The sequence below is a fragment of the Pectinophora gossypiella genome, chromosome 7 (assembly GCF_024362695.1).
Source record: "Pectinophora gossypiella chromosome 7, ilPecGoss1.1, whole genome shotgun sequence".
NCBI classification, from domain to species: domain Eukaryota; kingdom Metazoa; phylum Arthropoda; class Insecta; order Lepidoptera; family Gelechiidae; genus Pectinophora; species Pectinophora gossypiella.
Genome location: NC_065410.1, coordinates 2,709,189 through 2,731,181, shown reverse-complemented (window position 1 = coordinate 2,731,181; position 21,993 = coordinate 2,709,189). Strand labels below are relative to the sequence as shown.

At 38.7% G+C, this 21,993-nt stretch overlaps 3 protein-coding genes across 3 annotated transcripts in view; 2 read left to right on the top strand and 1 right to left on the bottom strand.

Annotated features, from left to right (window-relative positions):
* Positions 1–216: 216 nt before the first annotated feature.
* LOC126368221 (spermidine synthase) lies at positions 217–6,203 on the bottom strand. The gene is made up of 4 exons (XM_050012125.1): positions 5,890–6,203; positions 5,517–5,642; positions 1,500–1,798; positions 217–930 (listed from the first exon to the last, which is right to left on the bottom strand). The coding sequence occupies exons 1-4, from the start codon at positions 6,091–6,093 to the stop codon at positions 696–698; spliced, it is 864 nt and encodes a 287-aa protein (XP_049868082.1). The 5' UTR covers positions 6,094–6,203; the 3' UTR covers positions 217–695.
* Positions 6,204–6,441: 238 nt separating this feature from the next.
* Positions 6,442–7,663, top strand: LOC126368234 (ubiquitin-like-conjugating enzyme ATG10). Its single transcript, XM_050012140.1, has 2 exons — positions 6,442–7,210; positions 7,438–7,663. Exons 1-2 carry the CDS (start codon positions 6,912–6,914, stop codon positions 7,637–7,639), a joined length of 501 nt encoding a protein of 166 aa, XP_049868097.1. The 5' UTR covers positions 6,442–6,911; the 3' UTR covers positions 7,640–7,663.
* Positions 7,664–8,925: 1,262 nt separating this feature from the next.
* LOC126368159 (phospholipid-transporting ATPase IF) overlaps positions 8,926–21,993 on the top strand; it is a 36,259-nt gene continuing 23,191 nt past the window's right edge. The window contains exons 1-2 of the mRNA XM_050012044.1: positions 8,926–9,095; positions 21,266–21,464. Coding sequence (XP_049868001.1) covers positions 9,006–9,095; positions 21,266–21,464 — 289 coding nt within the window. The 5' untranslated portion in view covers positions 8,926–9,005. The remainder of the gene's footprint in view (positions 9,096–21,265; positions 21,465–21,993) is intronic.

Below are 21,993 nucleotides of genomic sequence, written 5' to 3'. Positions count from 1 at the left end.
TCCGTTTGACGTGCTATCTACTTAACTGTGTCGGGTTATTGACGGATGTAAAATTTTTAGACGGTTGGTTTAGATTTGTGCTTAAAATTGACGTGTGTTCCATAAATTTTATGCTTGTCGATTACCCGTCCTTTTCCTTTTCGGCAGATAAGAAAATGACAGATATAACTTAAAATAAAATTAGATGGTATTTACAGGAATTAGTACCATTATAAAATTAAAAAATACGTTTATTGTTCCCAATTTAACATTCATATAAAATGGCATACAAAACATTGTACAAAAATATTTTATTTCGATTTCACTATCACATTAAAATGAGCAAATAGTTTTAAGGCACTAAGTATTTAGAAGCGGAATTTTATGCAATTATCAGACTAGAACTATACCTACATATGATAAAATATTTAAAGTTTTCTGTATAACATTCAAAGATTATGTATTATTGGAATGTTCAACCACATAAAGAGATTAGTATAAAAATATAACAAACAATAATCCGAGTATTCAGTATAAAAAATATATCTATAAACACTTAAAACCTATGGAATATATGTCCCAACAATTTATTATGATAATTATTAATAATAATTATTGAAAAAATATAATAATTTTGTTTATAATGCCGACGTGGCAGTCTTATTTTAAAATAAATGCACGTTTAAGTACACGTAAAAAAGTAAAAAATTAAAAAGTTATGCGAGTTGGTATTTGACGAAGGTTGGCAACACAAAGGCAGCTTTGTGTATGTCGCTATTGTAATAGCGGAGATTCATCTTCTTCTCGTCGTCGCGTGTGAACACGTGCACCGGGGCATCGAACCTGACGTCTTTATCTAGCGAACCGATCACGAAGCCTATTTGCCCGGAGGGATATGTCGGTACCGACGCGTACCCATACGCCGCGGCGGGAAACTGATTCCTGCAGAACCTATAAAAAAAACAATGAAAACGGGTTAACTTTTTTTTGTAATGTAATGTTAAATGCTGACCAACTGCAAACTATAATACTATTTTTATTGCTAATAAATGCTTATGAATTATTATTTACAAAAACTACAAAAGAAAAATAAAAAAACAAACAAAAATAGGGTGTAATGTGTGAAACTTCTTTTTTTTTCGTTTTTATATTGATATAAGACCAATATGGCGGAGATGGACGCCATCGATACGGCAATGCATGACAGAAGTCACATGGACTATAACCTGAAACCTGTCAGACAGCAGTAACTGTCAGTACTATTCACAGGCGGAGGACAGGAGACCTAGTACGGCTTTGTAATAGACTACTCTGGGCGCCATCCCACTCGCGTCAGAGTACTGCGGAGCGAAAGGCAAGAGGGAAACCACTATTTTTCCCTAAAGAGTAGCATGGAGAGGAATGCTACACCGACAAGAGTGTGGCTCTTAAGTTAGTGATGTGTGTGATAAGCCTAATATAACGATTTATTCGTTAGAAATGTGACTCAGGCAGGACTTCTTGATAGATGGATCACTCACCTCAAAGTACTGGTAACCAGCTCGATATCATTCCAAATGGTCCCAGCTTGGGAGCAAACTATGCCATTGTCTCGTAGAGCACTTTTCATCAGCGCGAAGTAGTTCTCTTGAAACAAGTTCACGGCGGGGCCTACAGGGTCGCTGCTGTCTGTGATGATGACGTCAAACTCCTTGCTGTGGTTCTTCATGAATTCGAACCCGTCCCCAACGTGCAACTTCAGCTTCTCGCTGTCAAAACCCACCGCCATGAACGGTAAGTACTTCTTTGATACCTCGATCACTTTTGCGTCGATTTCTACCTGTTGAATGAAAAGTTGGTTATTATAACGTTTAATATAATTGCTTGCCTCTCACTTTGAGGTCGCAGGTTCGAATCCAGCACAGGACTAAACCAATGATTGTCGAATTTGTTTTCATGTTTGGATCATAAATGATTATCACGTGTTCAGCGGTGAAGGAAAACATCGTGAGGAAACCCACATTCCCGAGAAATGCATTTTCGGAGGTATGTGACCTAACCTGTATTGGGCTGGCTTTCCCTTCGCGGGTTGGAAGGTCAGACAGGCAGTCGCATCTGTAAAAAACCAACCAAGCCTGGTCCACCAGGAAACTAAAACTTCATCGGGTTAGATTGGGTGGCCGTGAAGAAATTTTTAAATGATTTAAACCGGAAAATTTCGCTGGCCGTAATCGAAAAATGTTGTAATAATTTAAGGAGCTGGGGAATGCCACTTTGGGGTCTCCCTCGCACCACCTAAATATTTTGCTAGGGCCACCACTTAAGCCACATCTTCACTTACCATCAGCCCTCGCGACACGGCTTCCACATCACGAGGAAAGAGGAAAGGGACACCTCTTAATTTTATTTTAAGTTATACCTACCCGTCATTTTCTTATTCGCCGAAAAGGAAAGGGACGGATGATTCGCGACGCGGAAGCCGTGTCGCGAATCATCCGCGGAAGCAGTGTCGCGAATCATCCGTCCCTTTTCGGCGAATAAGAAAATGACGGGTATAACTTAAAATAAAATTAAGAGGTGTCTACAGGAATCGGTGCCATTAGTATATTAATTATATGCGACCCGGCGTACGTGCGTACGCGGCTCAACTCTCCTATTATAATTTGTATTTAATTTAATTTCCTAACTTAATATATAAGTTTTGTTACCAACAAAATATGAGTCCTACTTGCTTGAATAAAGTTTTTTTTTTTACTTATTTAATTATATCTCTATAACAAATCTCGCCCCAAAACTACTCGGTGGGTCTTTCATTAATTAAACTTTTCTACATAGTGATAAGTATACGGTTAACTAGCTTGATATTAGTTAATTGTATAGATAAATCAATACCCTAATAACTGTTCGTTATCGTAGAGACAGAGCCACCATTTCTTATCTCTTTAACGAGACTGTCTAATCATGTTTAAGTAATGTTAGCAATTATTATTAGTATTCATTACTTACTACTTAATACTTATCTGGGAACAAAACATAAATATAATAGGCTAGAAGAAATAGACGTAATGACAGGGTAAAAAAAAGTTTTTATCTCGAGCTCCTCCGTGCTTCGGAAGGCACGTTAAGCCGTTGGTGCCGGCTGCATTAGCAGTCGTTAATAACCATCAATCCGCACTGGGCCCGCGTGATGGTTTAAGGCCCGATCTCCCTATCCATCCATACGGAAGGCCCGTGCCCCAGCAGTGGGGATATTAATGGGCTGATGATGATGATAACAGAGTCAAAGATAAATTATAAAATGATAATCTAGAAATAGACGCCTAACTTGAGATGTTTAAAAAACAATCTCAATTTTCTTTTTATGAATTACTTATAGAGTAGGTACGATGTTTGACCACGTTTTTTGATGACGTCATATTTCTATAAAAATTGAACAAAAATGTTTCGTTTTGACTTTTTTTTAACATAACATAAGCTCACGGCCATATCCCTATTGGGGTAGTCAGACGTACATCCATCACGAGATGAACTAATTATCCACCAGATAAAACTTTTTTTAAAGTGATGATGATGATCTCTGACCGATTTCGGCCATGGCGACCACTTCGATTCCTAGTCGGCACGACGCTGATACGCCCGAAGATGGCTTATGTAGCCTATCTTAACAGTGAACTCCCGCGCATAGTGAGGGCACATGAGCACACCGTTTTGGTAATTATAATGAATAGCGGCAGGGTCAAAGATAAATCATAAAATGCTAATCTAGAAATAGACGCCTAACTTTACTTTTTAAAGTATCTCATTAGACAAGGTTGTGCAGTTGGACAATTGAGCTCTTGCCTACCAAGAGTAGCAAGTATGACTATACTAACGGTTCTACACACCCCTAAAGGGTATCATCATCATTGGCCTTATACGACTGTTTCAGACGATTTATGACGTCATTACCTCGAAGAAGGGGTATACGCGCGTGAATTATGTCTGTCTTCTCTTTTATTCAATGTAGATATCTATAACAACCAAAGGTCATGTCAAATCATTGTAAAAACGTTACGATAATATACGAGACAGATAAAATATTGTGTCAAGCTATATTTCAAACACATGTTTCATTATGGAAACTAAATAAGATTTTTTCTTTTATCGTGTGGGTTGTGAGGTGGATTACCAACCTCATCAACCCTGGCGTCAGGGTTATTAGTGAGCCGCCAAAGGCCCCTGACATGTCTATAACTACTTACTTTCATCAGGGGGGTTAAAATGGCCACATCAAAGCAATTCATCTAAGAAAGCAATATTGCAATTTGACATTTGCGCATATAAAAGTAAGTGCGCAATGCAAACCAACGCCAAATACACACAGAAGCCATTCATCAAGAATTGAATTGAACCAACGTCAAATAGTAATATTGCTTTCTTAGATGAATTGCTTTTGTGGCCATTTTAACCCCCCCAGTAATTAGTAAGTAGTAGTAGTGGACAGTGGGCGTATCTTATATAAAACTAATTTGATTAGATTTCTGGAACACTATAAGTACTGTGTGGAATCCTCGGTGCGTGAACTCGAAGAACCCAAAGCGCATGTCTGTATTTTAGTATCTACACTATCACAGTTGTTCCGACTTTTATAGACGGCGATACGGGTCACCACCTATCACGCTGGTTTAACAGGAAGCTCGGTGAGGTTTTAGTTTGTCCTTTGTAGATACATATCTACATAACATAACACATGTTATGTAGATAGGTATTTGGATACATGCAATATTGAATTCATAAACACATGTGTCTTTCAACATTAACAGGAAAATAGCATGATATATTTTTCCTTCAACAATTATGTATATCGTTGTTATACGGAAAATGATCTGACAAGGTCTAAGACAGTTAACCATTACCTATTTTCCCTTTAAAAGTTCTATCTAAAAACCCCACCTATTACCATAGAATAAAGAATAATACTACATATAAGTAGAACGGTGACTCCGCCCCGCACCAATTCGTATCGGGCGCCGCCGTCCTCACCCCCTCCTCATACTTCAGTTTTAATTTCTTTTAAACGTGACTTATTGTAGATTTGCCTGAAATGGCATTAACTACTTGGCCGGACAAATGGGGAGCGCTGAAGGCTCTCACCCGGTACAACGTTTAAGACAACTGGGCACCCTCAGGCCTGTTGTCTTAAACGTCAGGCCTGTTGTATTAGCCGTAAAAATACCTCCACCAACCCGCAGTGGAGCAGCGTGTTGGAGTACGCTCCATACCCCCTTCGGTTAATTGAGGGGAGGCCTGTGCCCAGCAGTGGGACATATAAGGCTATTTATGTTATATGTTATGTATACTCATCAGCTAGTGGCTATTTAAGACTGAAGTTGATTCTTTCAAATATTTTTCCTCTCAGACGACGCCCTAAGCCACATATTATATAACATTGTAGTCATGTTTCTATCCCTATCGAGGTAGGCAGGGCTGCAAGTCATCATCATGGATATTATTAATTCCATGATCAATTTAATCATACACTGACAGTTTAACTAATGAGGAAAACATATTTTATTTACCTGTACAATTTCTTTAACTTTAGGGTGCTTGGCAACTTCTCTGGCAACACCACCATCTCCTCCCCCAACAATGAGCACCTTTTCAGGATTCTTGTGGCAACACAATGGCAGAAATGAAATCATTTCCTGAAAACACAAACATTAAAAATACACTTTTGGAGGCATAATAATTGGATAGATAATGCGCCAGTTCATTAAAAAGTTGCTAATGAGTTATGCTAACTTATTATCTAATTGCTATAGAAATGCCTTTATGTATATAGTCTTTTTAAAGAAACGCAAATACGATAAAACAAAAAGTATGCGTAAGCGGTGCGTAAATATCACACTTTACATTTTATTTATGAAAATTAAAAAGAAATACTCAACTAACCTGATACGAGAATTCGTCTTTTTGCGTACATTGTATTATTCCATCCAGAATTAACACCCTGCCGAAACTCGTCGTGTCCAAAACTTGTATATCTTGATATTCCGATTTCTCTGTGTGCAAGACCTCCTTCACTTGCAACGAGAATGTGCCCCCCGGCCACATCTCGCAGGACTCAGTAAACCAGTTATTTTTTAAAGTATTCATGATTTAAATAAAATATATTTCGAAAATAAAGTTTAAGTGATAGGACCACAAGCACTACGTTTGAATGCTATTTGACGTCTGTCAGCACAGACAGACGACAAATCACTAATCTGTCAGTCAGGTCAGTCTGTCTGTCTGACCGATTTTTTTTTTTATATAAGGGTTATGGCCTGGAATCAACTGTCTGACCGACAGACTATCGCAATGTTGCCATAACGTACAACAAGAAATGTTCGTATCATGGAAAAATATTATATTAAATATTACTATAATACTTGTTGCTCTTGTTGGCTATGCAATTTGATTGACAATGACAACTTGCTTGATTGATAGCAATAGTATCTCGAGTTCATGACGGGGCTTTATGGTAGTTGGATTATATTATAATGTGGGTTTAGTTTCTGAAATTCCATGCACGTGAATAGTCAATATAAGTAATACTAATAGTAATGAATGTTATAAGTATTAACAGGGGCCTTCGTTTATTCATGGCGTTTATTCTTGTATTTTCTCAACTGTGAAATTCGTACAAAACCTGGCAAACCTTTAAAATGTTTGACATTTGCGATTTAATGTTATCAAAATAAACTTTAGGGCATTGTAAATAAAGTTTAATATTGGCCAGAAAACTCTTAACTTATATCTTATCAAACGTCAAAGTCAAACGTTAGCAAACAAAACAAAACGATTGTAGGTATTAATTGTTGGCACTTGTTTGCAATATATTATAATTATATTGATTTTTTAGACTCTAGTGCGAGTGTAATGCGTAAGCGGGTAGTTTATTCTTAATAGTTATACCTGCATGAAAAAATGAAATGGATTCAACCACATTAACAGTGGAGGAATTTCTAAAGTCAGCCGAAGATTTCGAACAAATCTCCGACAGGTTAAACGACGGATGGACATTGCACAAAAACTCGGTAGACCTCCACAAATCATTTATCAGGAAAGAGACATTCCTCGTTCAAAATGGAGAAGCATCCGATATGGTGAAAGTGGATTATGTTATATTCTACAACCTGAGTTATGGAGTACCCTCATTCAGTTTCAATATGTGGAATTCATCAGGAGTTTTTCTTACTTTGGATGAAATTAGGGAAATGTCCTTTGTTAGGTGAGTTTACAGTGTTATATCTACCCTATTAACATTATTATTTAAGATAATAAAATAACATCATAGTCTTTACATGAGTTCACACACCTACTGCTGGATACAGGACATTACAATTATTTTTTTAAAATAGTACAATTAACACCTTTTGAGTCTCTTTGTAATGAATTTAAAAATAAAAATACATCATTTCCAGTAAAAAGTTTTTAATGTTTACTTTCTTTTTTCAGGATCAACAAAAAGGATTTCTATTCCATAATAACACAGCAAGAACATCCAATCTTCCTCCGGCCCTACTTCGTAATGCACCCATGTCAAACTGAGGACTTGCTGGCAACTTTTAGAAAAGATTCAAAGAACATAATTGTTACTTTCTTAAGTCTCATTACACCTCTAATAAGATTGAATTTGCCGTTAGAATATGGGCTCTGAATAATGATGAGAAGTGGCTAACACTACGCAAATAACTTTTAATGACATGCTATTCGTAATATTTAGTATGTTTGTTATTTTGTATAATATTATATAACAACACCTAATCTTTATGATTTATTTATAATAAAAATGAATAAATGAAAAAAACGTATTTTATGTGTATTAATTTTGTTTAATTAGGTATTCTTTATTTATTTCTTCTTGATTAAATACCTACCTACTCTTGTCTCCTATAAAATATTCAAAAATATTTTTTATAGATACCTCGTAGAATGACGGCATGAATAAAAATGAGCAGGACAGAGATATAGAATCGCTTTGTGCGAAAGAGACGAGAGGTACGTCACTCTAATCATGCATGCTACGTTTTGGTATACGTAAACCGTGCCTACAAAACCTAAAAAAAAAAGTGCCTAGTTAATGCAGAGGGCGCGCTGGTTGTGCGCCGACATCGGCTTTCGACGCTGTTTTAGCAATATGTTCTTGTCAATCGCCATTTTTTTAATACTTAAAAAAGTGATATTACGAAGTAGGCAAATAACATACATACATAAACTTACGCCTATCTCCCACCGGGGTAAGCAGAGACTATAGAATTCCATTTGCTTCGATCCTGACACACTTCTCTTGCTTCCTCCACGTTCATTAATCGCTTCATACACGCACGCCGGTTCAGAGTAGATCGTATTAAACCTTTTCTGAGGACATCTCCAATTTGGTCATCGTAAGTCCTTCTCGGTCTGCAAGTAGGTAAATAAGCGCCAGAATATACGATCACTAATTGATTCCGTGCTTCGGAGGGCACGTTAAGCCGTTGGTCCCGGCTATTAGCCGTAAAAACACCTCCACCAACCCGCACTGGAGCAGCGTGGTGGAGCATGCTCCATACCCCCTCCGGTTGATTGAGAGGAGGCCTGTGCCCAGCAGTGGGACGTATATAGGCAGTTTATGTAATTGATAACGGAAAGCAGTGGATGAGACTTGCACGGGACCGGAAATGATAACGTGAAAGGAGGCCTATACTATACCAGCAGTGGATACAGGCTGAGTAGATAAATAGAATTGATAACGTACCTACAACCTACCTGATAACCAGCTTCTTTTCTCAGAACTTTGTTCATTATCAACCTTGAGGGATTTTGACATGTAGCAATGATTACAGGAAGGTCTAGGCCCGACCGCTATGTAAGAATCGCTCCCCGATTGATATTATCGACAGAAGATAAGATACGGCTATCATATCCACTGCTATTGTCGTATTCACTAGTTGGCAGGGTCATACTTACACACGTGAATTGTGGACAATATTTTATGTGCGAAGTATGTAGTAAATTGTATTGTAAGTGTGAAAGTTTAGTGCAAAATGAGGCGTCTTGGCCAACTCATTTATGACTGTGGTGAAAGTGTGTGCAATAGATTGCGATGGTTTTTAAAACTGATATGTTGCTGTTGTGTAAGTTGTTGATAATTATTTATGGATTTAATGTTACTAATTTATTTCGCAACCATAGCAGCGTGTTGCAGTGATTAACTGCACTGAATTTAACCGTGGTACTGCTGGCTATATATACACACTCGAAGGGTGATTCTGTGCTTCCAGGATTTGTGCTCGGATAAATGGCAATAGGTTCGTTACATATTAAATGGGGCTTAAAACACAGCTGGCGAGAAGTGGGTGTACAGTCATGAGCAATATAATGTACCCACTTTAGGACTCTGTCGCACTAACATGTTTGACATTTAGTGAGACTTACCTATAGTTCAATTTGTCAAAAAAGTTAATGTGACATGGTACCAAAGTGTATACATATTAATGCTCGTGACCGTATTAAACTATACCTACGTTAAACCTCTGCCCATCCCTTCAGGAGTACAAGCGTGATTCTGTTTGTTTTCGAAGGTTGAATTTCAGAAGTCCGGTAGTCAATATTATTTGTGTATCGTAAAATACTTATTCTTTGTAAGTATTTTACGGTTTCGTCAGGAAACCCATTTAACGAAAAACGCATTTTCGGAGGTATGTAACCTAACCTGTATTGGGCTGGTTTTCCCTTCGCGGGTTGGAAGGTCAGACAGGCAGTCGCTTCTGTAAAAAACCGGACATGTCAAATCTTCAGATTAGGTAAGCGGACACTGTGACAAACGGAATAATGCTAGGGAGATGATGAAGTAGTTAATGCCATTATTGGCGGCAAATCTCCAATAAGTCACGCCAAAACTAAATTAATTCAGTGACTAAAGAAAAATTGGCAAAACATTAAGTAAGTAGATAGATATATTCCTATCTATTTATCTGAATTGATAATGACGATAAAATACCTATTCTTATTTTAAACATATGATTAAGTGTAATCAAGTAAGTAATCAAGTTTACGTTGTAAATTAAAATTTATTAATATGACGTGACGATAATCCTAATTTTATAATATGATAAATTTTATTTGCTTAAACGAGCAGCCGATTTTTCTTCAAATGATTCACTTCTTTTATCGTGTGGGTTGTGAGGCTGTTTACCAACCTCATCAACCTTGGTTTCAGGGTTATTGTTGAGCCACCATAGGTCCCATGGCATGGCTCATGTACTTACTGACGTAATTCTAAGTCTATGACTGGGGCCAAAGCTCTTAACGTGTCTTCCGACACAGATCATCTTACTTTCTCACAATTGGGAAATCAGCCTGAAACGTCCATCAAACTAGGGATAACAAAGTGTCTTTTTGTAATCGGGACTCGAATCCAGGACCTCCGGATCGCCCAACGCATAATCACGTGACCACGTAGGCCAGTAAAATGATTCAGTAAAATTCGGTCTTGCCTTTACCAGTATGTCTGTACTTATTGTCTTACCTACTTAAGTACTTACTTACTGGGGGGTTAAAATGGCCACATTGAAGCAATTCATCTAAGAAAGCAATATTGCAATTTGACATTTGCGCATATAAAAGTAAGTGCGCAATGCAAACAAATGTCAAATAGCAATATTGCTCTCTTAGATGAAATGCTTCGATGTGGCCATTTTAATCCCCCTGTTTACCTTAGATACTTACCTACCTAACTAACAAAAAAACTAACTGTCAATTACTATTCAGAGGCGGAAGACAGGAGTCCTAGTACGGCTTTGAAATAGGCTACTCTGAGCGCCATCCCCCTCACGTCAGACAGAGTACTGCGGGGCGGAAGGCAAGAGGGAAACCACTGCTTTATTTTTCCCTAAAAAAGTAGCACGGAGAATGCTACACGGACAAGAGCATGGATCTTAAATTAGTGATGATGACTGTACCTACCTACTTTTTCAAACTCTAGCCCTAAGATCCGTGTACAGCCCTCACGATTCAAGACTAGATAAACCTAGCTCAGTCGCTGGTGGGGAGCGGAGAATTGCCGTTCTATACGTAATATTATTCGTTATTCTATGATTCAAGTCTAAACTATGTTCGAGGGGGAGGGGGAGAGGTAAACCTAGCTCCGACGCTCTGGTGAGGAGCGGGGAGTTGCCGTTCTATACAGGGTGTTAGTGACATCGTAACGAAAACTTTGAGAGATGATTCAGGCCATAATTCTGAGTTGATATCAAGTGGAATTTTCCGTCGCAAAAGTATGGAATTGAAAATTATAAAAAAAAACACAAAAATTTTCAGGAATATTCAGACTGAAAATTGCACTTGATATCAACTCAGAATCATGGTCTGAATCATCCCCTTCAGTATTCGTTACAGTGTCACTAACACCCATACCTACTTGTATGGCTACTGTATGTACTTGTATGGGGTGTAAGTGTCATCGTAACGAATACTGAGAGGGATGATTCAGCTGATTATTCTGAGTTAATATCAAGTGGAATTTTCCATCGCAAAAGTATAGAATTGAAAATAATTTAAAAAAACTAAAAAAATAACATGAATTTTGCGACGGAAAATTCCACTTGATATTAACTCAGAATCATGGTCTGAATCATCCCTCTGAGTATTCGTTACGATGTCACTAACACCCTGTATATGTAGTATTCCTTATTCGATGCTCTAGCATGTACCTATCTCAATAGACTCTAGACTAAAGTGAAGGTGTAGGATAATACAGTCTATACGGTATAAGTCCCACCATTGGCCATAGGTCTTTCCTAAGTATGGAGCTAATATGGAGCATACTTACTCCACTCCACGTTGCGCTACATTTTATTTCAACACAGAAATATATATGTGATATAACTACTTACTTACCTATAACTTATTTCTTGTGTAAAGATGGTAGGTGCGGACTGCATAAGTGGGTATCTATTAAAATTATTATTACCGCTTGTTAGTCGAGTGGAGAAAACACCCTTATAACGTGGTAAATTGAAGGATTTTACATCAATAAGGCTAGTCTCACGTTAGGCGGATTTTGTAGCGTCGTACCGTGGGGCGAGACAGTGTGTTCGTGTGTTAGGCGTCAGCGGATTCAAGTCAATGCGACCTTGCTGACCGCTGCACCGCCAACCGCGTCGGTACGCGGTCTCGTGTGAGAATCGCCTCACAAATAGGAAAGTGAAAAAATGTTGCCCAGTGCTTTTAATAGAAGTGTTCCGTAGTTATATTTCTTGACTATCACGGGCTTGTGGTAATAGTGGACTGTTATTAGGTTTAGTACCATGGTAGGTATAAGGAAAACAGGTATGCTTAATCCTAATATGACCATTGATGACGTAAGTGGTACCATTAAATTGGTATCTCCAACATTCCAAGGAAGTAAATTTTATTATTTAAAATTAATAAGTGAATTATTGACATAATGTATTTAATTACCATTACTTGTCATATACATAAAAGTACTGCAACTGTAAGTAAATCTTATACTAAAACTTTACAATTTCCTTGCAAATTAAATATAAAAACATTGGTCGTGGGTAATTTATTTTTTAAGAAATGGCAACGCAGGGTGGAATGACGTCAGCTATTAGGCTAACCTTGAAATGTTAGCTGTCACTTTTGAGCATACGGTCTTCTTATACAATGTTTGGTACGATCTACTCCGAACCCGCGTGCATGTATGAAACGATTGATGAATGTGTAGGAAGCAAGAGATGTGTGTCAGGATCGAAGCAAATGGAACTCCATTGTCTCTGCTTACCCCAGTGAGAAATAGGCGTGAGTTTATGCATATATGGACTTTTATTATGTGTTTATAACAACTTACAAGTCTACACGTTCACAAGCTACAAGTTACTCAGAAGTACAAGTAAATTAGGAACGTTTATCAAAAATAGTAGAGAGAAATAAATATTGACACTTTTGTAACATGTAATTAAATTTGTGTAGTGTAGTATAAACAATTAAACACATTGTTGTAATAATTATAATTTTTACAAGTTTTTTTTTCTTGTAATACAGGGCTGATGTAAGTAAGTAGTCATTACATAAGTCATGTCAGGTCAATAGTAACCCTGACACCAGGGTTAAGAGATTGGTAATTCACCTCACAACCCACACGATAGAAGAAGACTGTGTTACTGAAAATTGCACATAAGATACTCGTAGGTACATTATTAACTCACTGGTGCAATTTCCGGCCAAGTAGTTAATGCCATCTGCGGCAAATCTACAATAAGTCACGTCAAAAAAAAAAAAAAAAAAAAAAAAAAAAAAAAACTGGTGCAATATGGAGACGTGAGTCTGAAATACTGTCCAAGGGATACGGCATTTTTCTTCATCACCATATCTCAAAGGTGTTAGGTATTGCGTTTGACTTGAGTAAAGAAAACCAAAATAGGAGCGGTTTGTTAAACAAATATAAATCATTCTTTTCAAAGGACCACACCTCTTCTACCTATAGCAGAAGATAGGAATATATAAGTATACACTTAGGTAAACATTGATGACTTGTAAACTGATATGATTAATGCGAAATCTTTATCTTTGCTATTACGTATTCTTTGCTACTCGTATAAGTGCCCGATTTCCGATGAAATCCCGAGTTAGGTACTCGACTAATGTAACCCTTCATTCTTATGTTACACATTATGCCCGTACGTAATAACATAACATAAACAGCCTATATACGTCCCACTGCTGGGCACAGGCCTCCAACCAACCGGAGGGGGTATGGAGCATACTTCACCACGCTGCTCCACTGCGGGTTGGTGGAGGTGTTTTTACGGCTAATAGCCGGGACCAACGGCTTAACGTGCCCTCCGAAGCACGGAATCATCTTACTTTTTCGAACTATCAGGTGATTCAAGTCTAAAAAGTCCTTACCAAACAAAGGACAGTCTCACAAAGTGATTTCGACAATGTCCCCATCGGGAATTGAACCCGGACCTCCATATCGTGAGCTTAACGCTCTAACCACTAGACCACGGAGGCTGTTACATTATGCCCGTAATTCCCATTAATTCTTTCACCAAAATTACTAATTAGGTCGTACGTCTACTCTTCATCGCTCTAGCAAATGACGGTTCTGAGTGACAGAAAATGATAGAAGCATAGCAAAGTGCGAAGCGGTAAGGCCAGATATATTTACGTATATAGTTAGAAAAAAAAGTTGTTAGTGTAAAAGGCACGCGTAAAATACCCTTCCCCGTAATACCCGATCGAAAGGTTCCATAGCATTTATAATGGAACCCTAAATACTGTGCAGAAAATAATGGCTTGCGGATAATAGGCTGCTAATATGGTATCATTTCGATCAGCTGGTAGTCTTCACACGGTGAGCTGTGCAATGCCAATCTCACAGGTATAGCCGTGGCATTCAACCACCAACATGTCTGCATCGCTGTGTTAGCCGGTAATCCGTGATGAGGGTATGATATTTTTCTTTCATATTTGATTTGATACATTTTATAGGCAACAACCTCCGTGGTCTAGTGGTTACAGCGTTAGGCTCACGATCTGCAGGCCCGGGTTCGATTCCCGATGGGGACATTGTCGAAATCACTTTGTGAGACTGTCCTTTGTTTGGTAAGGACTTTTCAGGCTTGAATCACCTGATTGTCCGAAAAAGTAAGATGATTCCGTGCTTCGGAGGGCACGTTAAGCCGTTGGTCCCGGCTATTAGTCGCAAAAACACCTCCACCAACTCGCAGTGGAGCAGCGTGGTGGAGTATGCTCCATAACCCCTCCGGTTGATTGAGGGGAGGCCTGTGCCCGGCAGTGGGACGTATATAGGCTGTTTATGTACATTTTATAGGTCACTGTGGGCCTGGTACACTGGCTTCTCAATTGGGGAGCGCCAGCTCGAACCCACCGGGGTCCGGTACCGGCCGGACTTGCACCAATGAGTTATTAATTTACCTAACATGCAATTTTCACCCACACAGTCAGCTCGACCATTACAGACGGCGACACGGCTCACCACCTATCACGTTAGTCTAACAGAAAGCTCGGTGACATAGGTACTTAGTTCATCTTGCGATTAATGTACCGGGATATATTTCATAAATGATAATGTAATGATAACATTATCGAAGGAAAAATTGAAGGGAAGAGAGGAAGGGGTAGACCTAGGATAACATTTATGAAACAAATAAAAGAGAAGGTGCAGGTCGTGTCGTATCGAGAGGTGAAGGTTTTGGCGGGAAGAAGAGAGGAATGGCGATTACTCCACCGACAAGAGCGCAGCTCTTAAATAAAGAGAGAGAATGTAATGATAACTTAGTAAACGCCTAAAACACTCTAGCTTCTTAGATGGAAGAGGGCACTTGAGCGAGGTAGATAGGTGCTGCACTATTTTGGTATGAGTTGGAGAATGCTACACAGACAAGAGCGTGGCTCGTAAATTAGTTATGATGAGGTACTTACATAAATGTTCGAGTGAACGATTTAATCGTCCGCCTATCTTTAACAGTTAGGATAATGTCATTGTGACACAATAATTTCTAGCATTTAACTTGTAATAACTCTTATCTACGTCCGATTGTTAGCTTATAGCGTTCAGAATGGATATTTCAAAAACTAGTTCGAAGTTTACCAATTATCACCCCGTCTACCGTGAACAACTTTGGAAAACTTATCGTAGTTTTTTCATTAGACACGTAATAGGTACAGTCATGAGCAATATAATGTATCCACTTAGGACTCTGTTTAGGACTCTGTCGCGCTAACATATTTGACATTTAGTGAGACTTACTGTTCAATTTGTCAAAAAAGTTAACGTGACATGGTACCAAAGTGTATACATATTAATGCTCGTGACTGTACCTCACAGTTATTCGAAACGTTGTACAAAACGTTAGTCTTGTGTTATAAAATGGTCAAAATTTCATAAAAGTGATATTCGGCGTAAAAAGAACATAAAATATGTACTATTTGGTTATTATTACATTAAACAAATCAACATAAAATAACATGAGTTCACGGTTATATCCCAATTAGGATAGTCAGAGGTACATCCATCGCAAGATGAACTAAGTACCCACGCGTCACCGAGCTTTTTGTTTGACCGACGTGATTAGTAGGTGGTGAGCCGTATCGCCTTATTTTTTATCTATTTAACTTAACTATGAATTTTAATAAAGAAAAATGTAATAATAAGGGCGACATTTCGTCACGTTTTTCTATGACGTCACAGGTTGCTTTTTCATACAAATTCCATAGTAATTTCGTGTTTTGACGTAAAGTAAAAAGTTGGAAATTACCCTATTACAAATTTATTTGCAGTGGGTAAACTAATCGCGACCTATGTCGATGTATGGAGTTTTCAACGGCAAAGTCAAAGCCTCCCTAATGGCCGCCATGGTCCAGTGGTTGAGCGTTGGGCTCACGATCCGGAGGCTCCGGGTTCGAATCCCGGTGGGGAAAAATCACTTTGTGATCCCTAGTTTGGTTAGGACACTACAAACTGATGACCTGATTGTCCGAAAGTAAGATGATCCCGTCGCCGTTGGCCCCGGTTACTACTCACTGATGTAAGTAGGTATGTAGTCGTTACATGAGCCATGTCAGGGGGCTTTGGCGGCTCAGTAATAACCCTAACACCAGGGTTGATGAGGTTGGTATTCCAGTCACAACCCACACGATAAGAAGAAGAAAGCCTCCCTTAGATTATCTTTGGTGAATTATTTATTTATTATGGACAACTTACAAACTACACTCAATTAGGGCAGTTAGTGCGGAATTCGCAGTGCGCATGTCGGATTCGCACTTGACTGGCTTTTTAGTTCGAAACCACACGTGGATTGTGGTAGATAATAGGCACCTATGGGTATTCGATGGAGTGATTCACTGTATGAAGTGAATAAGTACTATTACAGGGCACATTTTACATCAATCTCTCTTGTCTCTCTTAAGTATAATTCTGATACTGTCAGTCATTTGATTAACAAAGAGAAGTAAAGCCCAACTGGGTTTCTTTACGATAAACGATCCGAGAATCGATAGATTAGGTAGATATCTGATATCAAACAAGGTAAAACTGTTTTCCGGGCAAATGGTTAATGCCATCTGACGCCAATCTACTACAAACCACGTCATAGTTTTGGAGTGTTTGGACCTTGGGTTCGGACAGTTTGAATTTGGACTCCATTGCCCCAAATCTCGGATAGTTATGAATATATTGATATTCCGAGTATTTATACAAACATGTCTATTAGATCAATCTTTACAACTTATTACATTTATTTTTTTGTTTAAATACTCTTATTTATACTTTTTATTAACGAAAACCCATATTAGTTCATACACATTTATATTAACATCTAACATTAATTTACTTACACTTACATTTGTTTCGATTTTATCTACCATTTACCAGTATTTATTTAATACGACTAATATCTGTAAGTAGTTCAACCACGACAAATACTTTTCGCGCCAGATCGTCAATTGTCCTCTCTTCTTGTTTTCTTCTTTAAAAAAATCCGGCATTATGTTTCTTTTATAAAGGACTGGACCATAGAGTTTTAGCCAAAGGAGTATTTACTTCGTTCGGCGACAACATTTTTTCTATAACTTCGTGCAGAAATTCTGTTTTAAAGTAGATACAACAACAAGTAGGTACAACAGTTGTTGTTGTTGAGTTGGAAGAGGAAGGTCTAGGCGTACCTACTTACATAACATACCGCGATGAGATCCTCCTGGATCATGGATGTTTTAAAGAAAGCCCAGGTCAAGAGTTCCCTAAACCGGCGACCATGCATCATCATCTGATGAGAGTGGAGGAAACGAAGGTGTGTTAGGATCATAGTAAGTGGAATTCCGTGGTCTCTGCCTATCCCAACGGGAAATAGGCGTGATCTTATGTTTAGATAGATAGATAAAAACCTTTATTTAAGTTTAAGATGTTACATTAACATTATGTTTGTGTCTAACCTTGAGTACTTACGAGCATAAGATAAGATTTTGCCATGCGGAAGAGATACTTTAACCAAAAGTTTAGATGATCTAACTTTATCAACGACCGTCCGTGTGACTCATATCAAATTTTGGTTTTCACTGATAGAATTGAAATGAGAGGCATCTTTATGAACGGATAAAGATGGTGGGAAATCCATTTGCGTATAGTCTGCACGGAAAAGAAGAAGATTATAATCATGATAAAAGAAAACCAGGTACTTATGCCAACTTATGCTCAAACAAAGTGCTCAAAAGTGACAGCTAACATTTCAAGGTTAGCCCGCAGCTGACGTCATCCCACCCTGCGCTGCCATTTCGTAAAAAATAAACTTTGCCAAGCAATTTTGAACTTTTAGTAAAAGATTTACTTACTTACAGTTTTTATGATTTTTATAATGTGACAAAAAACTAAATAAATAGTCAGTCATTCACTTAATTATCAATAATAAAATGTCCTTGGAATGTTGGAGATAACATTAATGGTAACATTGACGTCATCAGACGGCTAGCAATAGCGGCTTTTCATAGGATTGAGCATTACCTGGTTTCCTTATACCATGACTATAATAGGTAATCTGGGGAATTCTATACTCTAGCTTCCTTGTCAGAAGAGGCAGGAAGAGGGCAGACGAACTACTATCTTGCGTTGGACTAGTCGTGAGCTTATGTTGTTTTTTTTTCCAGCTGGTTTTTATTTTATATCATTAAATAATTATTTTATTTTATTTTATTTGGGTAGCTTACAGTCTTTTTTACAAAATGAATACTTATAAATACAAACAAATGCCAATGAAAAGCTACCACAAGTGAACATAAAACATTTTAAAATGTCCATACAGACTCAGATACAGCCAGAAATTAAATTAGGTTCCCTGGTCAGCAAGGTTTTTACACTTTGAACGCTACTGCTAAATAGGTCAAAGCGAGTATCAGTATTAAGCTTATTAACTAATCTTAATGTTCTAGGTAAGAAGCTATTGATTCTATAATTAGTGCGAGTACATGAAACTGTTGTATGAGGGGAGGTCTGTGCAAATGGTTAATGCCACCATCATGTCTGTGGCCAGTAGTTGAGACGTATAAGCTAGTTATGTACCGGGTGAGAGCCTTCAGCGCTCCCCATTTGTCCGGCCAAGTAGTTAATGCCATCTGCGGCAAATCTACAATAAGTCACGTCAAAAAAAAAAGCTAGTTAAACTCCTCTCGGATGAAGTTACGCTACTTCAGTTATAGTTCAGGCAAATACCTACTTACTGCCTATTAACGAATCCTATCTGTGGACGTGAGTGGTTATTATTATGATTAGACTTGGATTGGTAAGGGGAGTTTCCGCTTATTGTTAGTTTATGCTTACTTACTAATTTTCTAAACCAGGGTTGATGGGGTTGGTTCTCCACCTTACAACTCTCACAATAGAAGAAAAATACTAATTCTCTCTATTTAAGAAAATGAATTTCGGCATGGTATTTTTATCTCCAAACTCATCCCTTAAGGGGATGAATAGGTTAGAATTTCTTTAGAATCGCGGACGGCAATCTAGTTTTTTTTTACATACATAAAGCCTTCGATGTGATCGAAGGGTAAACCTATCGAGTTTACCAGCTGCAAAACATTAAATTAATAAAACCATGACATTGATTGAATAGGTAATAGTAGGTGGCTTTTTAATACCGCTAATAAATATTTAAATCAGCCCATTTATACGGTGCTTTTTCATCAGCACTTCAATTGTTATCGATTATTGAAATGTGTATAAAAAACCTTGGAATCACGCGTTCTTTCCCTCAGCAAGCTTTCATACATGTTTAATACAGAATATTGGATATTTCTGAGAAAAATAGTGCGGACATGGATTGCAAGTTTCATTTCGTGACTTAGGTAACATTGCATTAAATGTAAGTACACTTTAGTCCCAATTCCACCCATGTCACATTAACTTTTTTTGAAAAACAGTAAGTGTCAAAATGGATACATAGGTACGTGATCATCATCATCAGCCCATTAACGTCCCCACTGCTGGGGCACGGGCCTTCCCTATGGATGGATAGGGAGATCGGACCTTAAACCACCACGCGGGCCCAGTGCGGATTGGTGGTTATTAACGACTGCTAATGCAGCCGGGACCAACGGCTTAACGTGCCTTCCGAATCACGAAGGAGCTCGAGATGAAAACTTTTTTTTGTGGTCACCCATCCTATGACCGGCCTTTGCGAAAGATGCTTAACTTCAACAATCGCATACCGAGCGCGTTAACCGCTGCGCCACCGAGCTCCTCACTGCGCCACCGAGGTACGTGATATTACTCGTGAATCTCGTGACTATTAGGTGCATAACGTCACACTGGAAAACACAGGCTCTGAACCACTGAATTCGACAATATCAGTTTGAATTCATGTTCGGATTATAAATAAGTAGATAACTGTTATCATGTGATTTCCGGGATTTATGTCCGATTAATGCCAATGCCTATACATGGGACTTAAATGTAACTGGCAAGGGTGCTAGTGTAAAAAGGTCTTTAATCCAAATACAAATACAATTCATTGTATTTATTTAAAGCCACAACCAGAGTCGCACCTGGTGGTCCGGCTTAACAATAAGTCACGTCAAACCCTCTATTCCCAGTAGTCTTACCTACTGGGAATTTCCGTCCCAATAGACTTACTGGTAAGACCACTGGGGATTTTATACCCGTGGTCCCTTTTTGACGTGACTTCATTCATTGCATTCACTCTTTGCCAAAATTTAAGATAAGACCAACGTGGTAGGTGGTGAGCCGCATCACCGTCTATAAAGGTCGAGCCAACTATTTTAGTTAAAACTGCTCTTAACCACACACTTCACCAAAATGTGTGCAGTTGTGTAAACACAGCCTTATACCTTCAGTCCTAGTGGCTAGTTTAATGCCTCCTCTACAAGTCAGCGGATACATCTGCAGACGCATCCACAGCATGATGGTGACCCGTCTGCTGATGCATCGAACGAACCGTCCGCACATCTGTATCAGTCTATGTTCATTCTTGACAGAGGCAACTCGCACGTAACGTTCAAAAATGGATATTAAGACCGTAACTGCCGCAGCATTTTGTACAAACGTTGGTAAAACAATTTTCTCCGTACCTCAAAATCCAACAACAACCGGATTTGAAGCGGACACATCTGCGGGCGTTAAATACGTAAATATAAAAAGACGCCCCATCCTCCTCCTACACCCCTCCCCCCCTCAAACGTCGGCCGATGCGTCCGAAACTGCAGTCTGTATGTGTAGAGAAGGCATTAGGTGTAGACAATTTCCCGCATCTTGGCTTCTCTTCCGCAGGGCAACAAAGTATCCTCAGTCTCCGAGACGCGTTTCATCGAGGTGGGCGCGGTTGAACACCACGACAAGAAGAAGCACAACAAGATCAAGACTTCCAAGTACACGCTCCTCATGTTCCTCCCGAAGAACCTCACCGAGCAGTTCCGGAGGGTCGTCAACTTCTACTTCCTTATTGTCACCGTCATCGCCTTCATTATAGGTTCGTAATCTTCTTGCTCTTGTACCATGATACAACCCCATCAAATTTTGTACCATGAAACTAGTTCCCATGGTATTTAGGCATATAATGTAGCCAACATTCTCGCTACATTATTGCTATCAGCCTACTCCATCAATTATTTCAAATATAGATAATCCTCTCATACGACGCGACACCCTCAGCTAAGGTTCGCGCCCAACTGGGCACACTCAGGCTTGTTGTCTTAAATTGTATACCGGGAGCCGAGAGCCCTTAGTACTCCCCATTTGTCCGGCCAAGTAATTAATGCCAAATCTACAAGTCACGTAAAAAAAAAACCCTCCAGAGGGTGCATTCGGTTTAACGCCACACGAATGAATGGATGTAAAATTCCGTGACCCGAGGTATCAGGCCCTAGGCCTTAGGCACTAAGCATTTTATCTGGTGTTCTCCTCATAATTTTCGTCCAAGTAAGGTATTTACTTGCCTTTGTGAATACCATCCGAGGCAAATCTTCAAAAAGGCCCATAAAAATAGGACCACTTGAGGA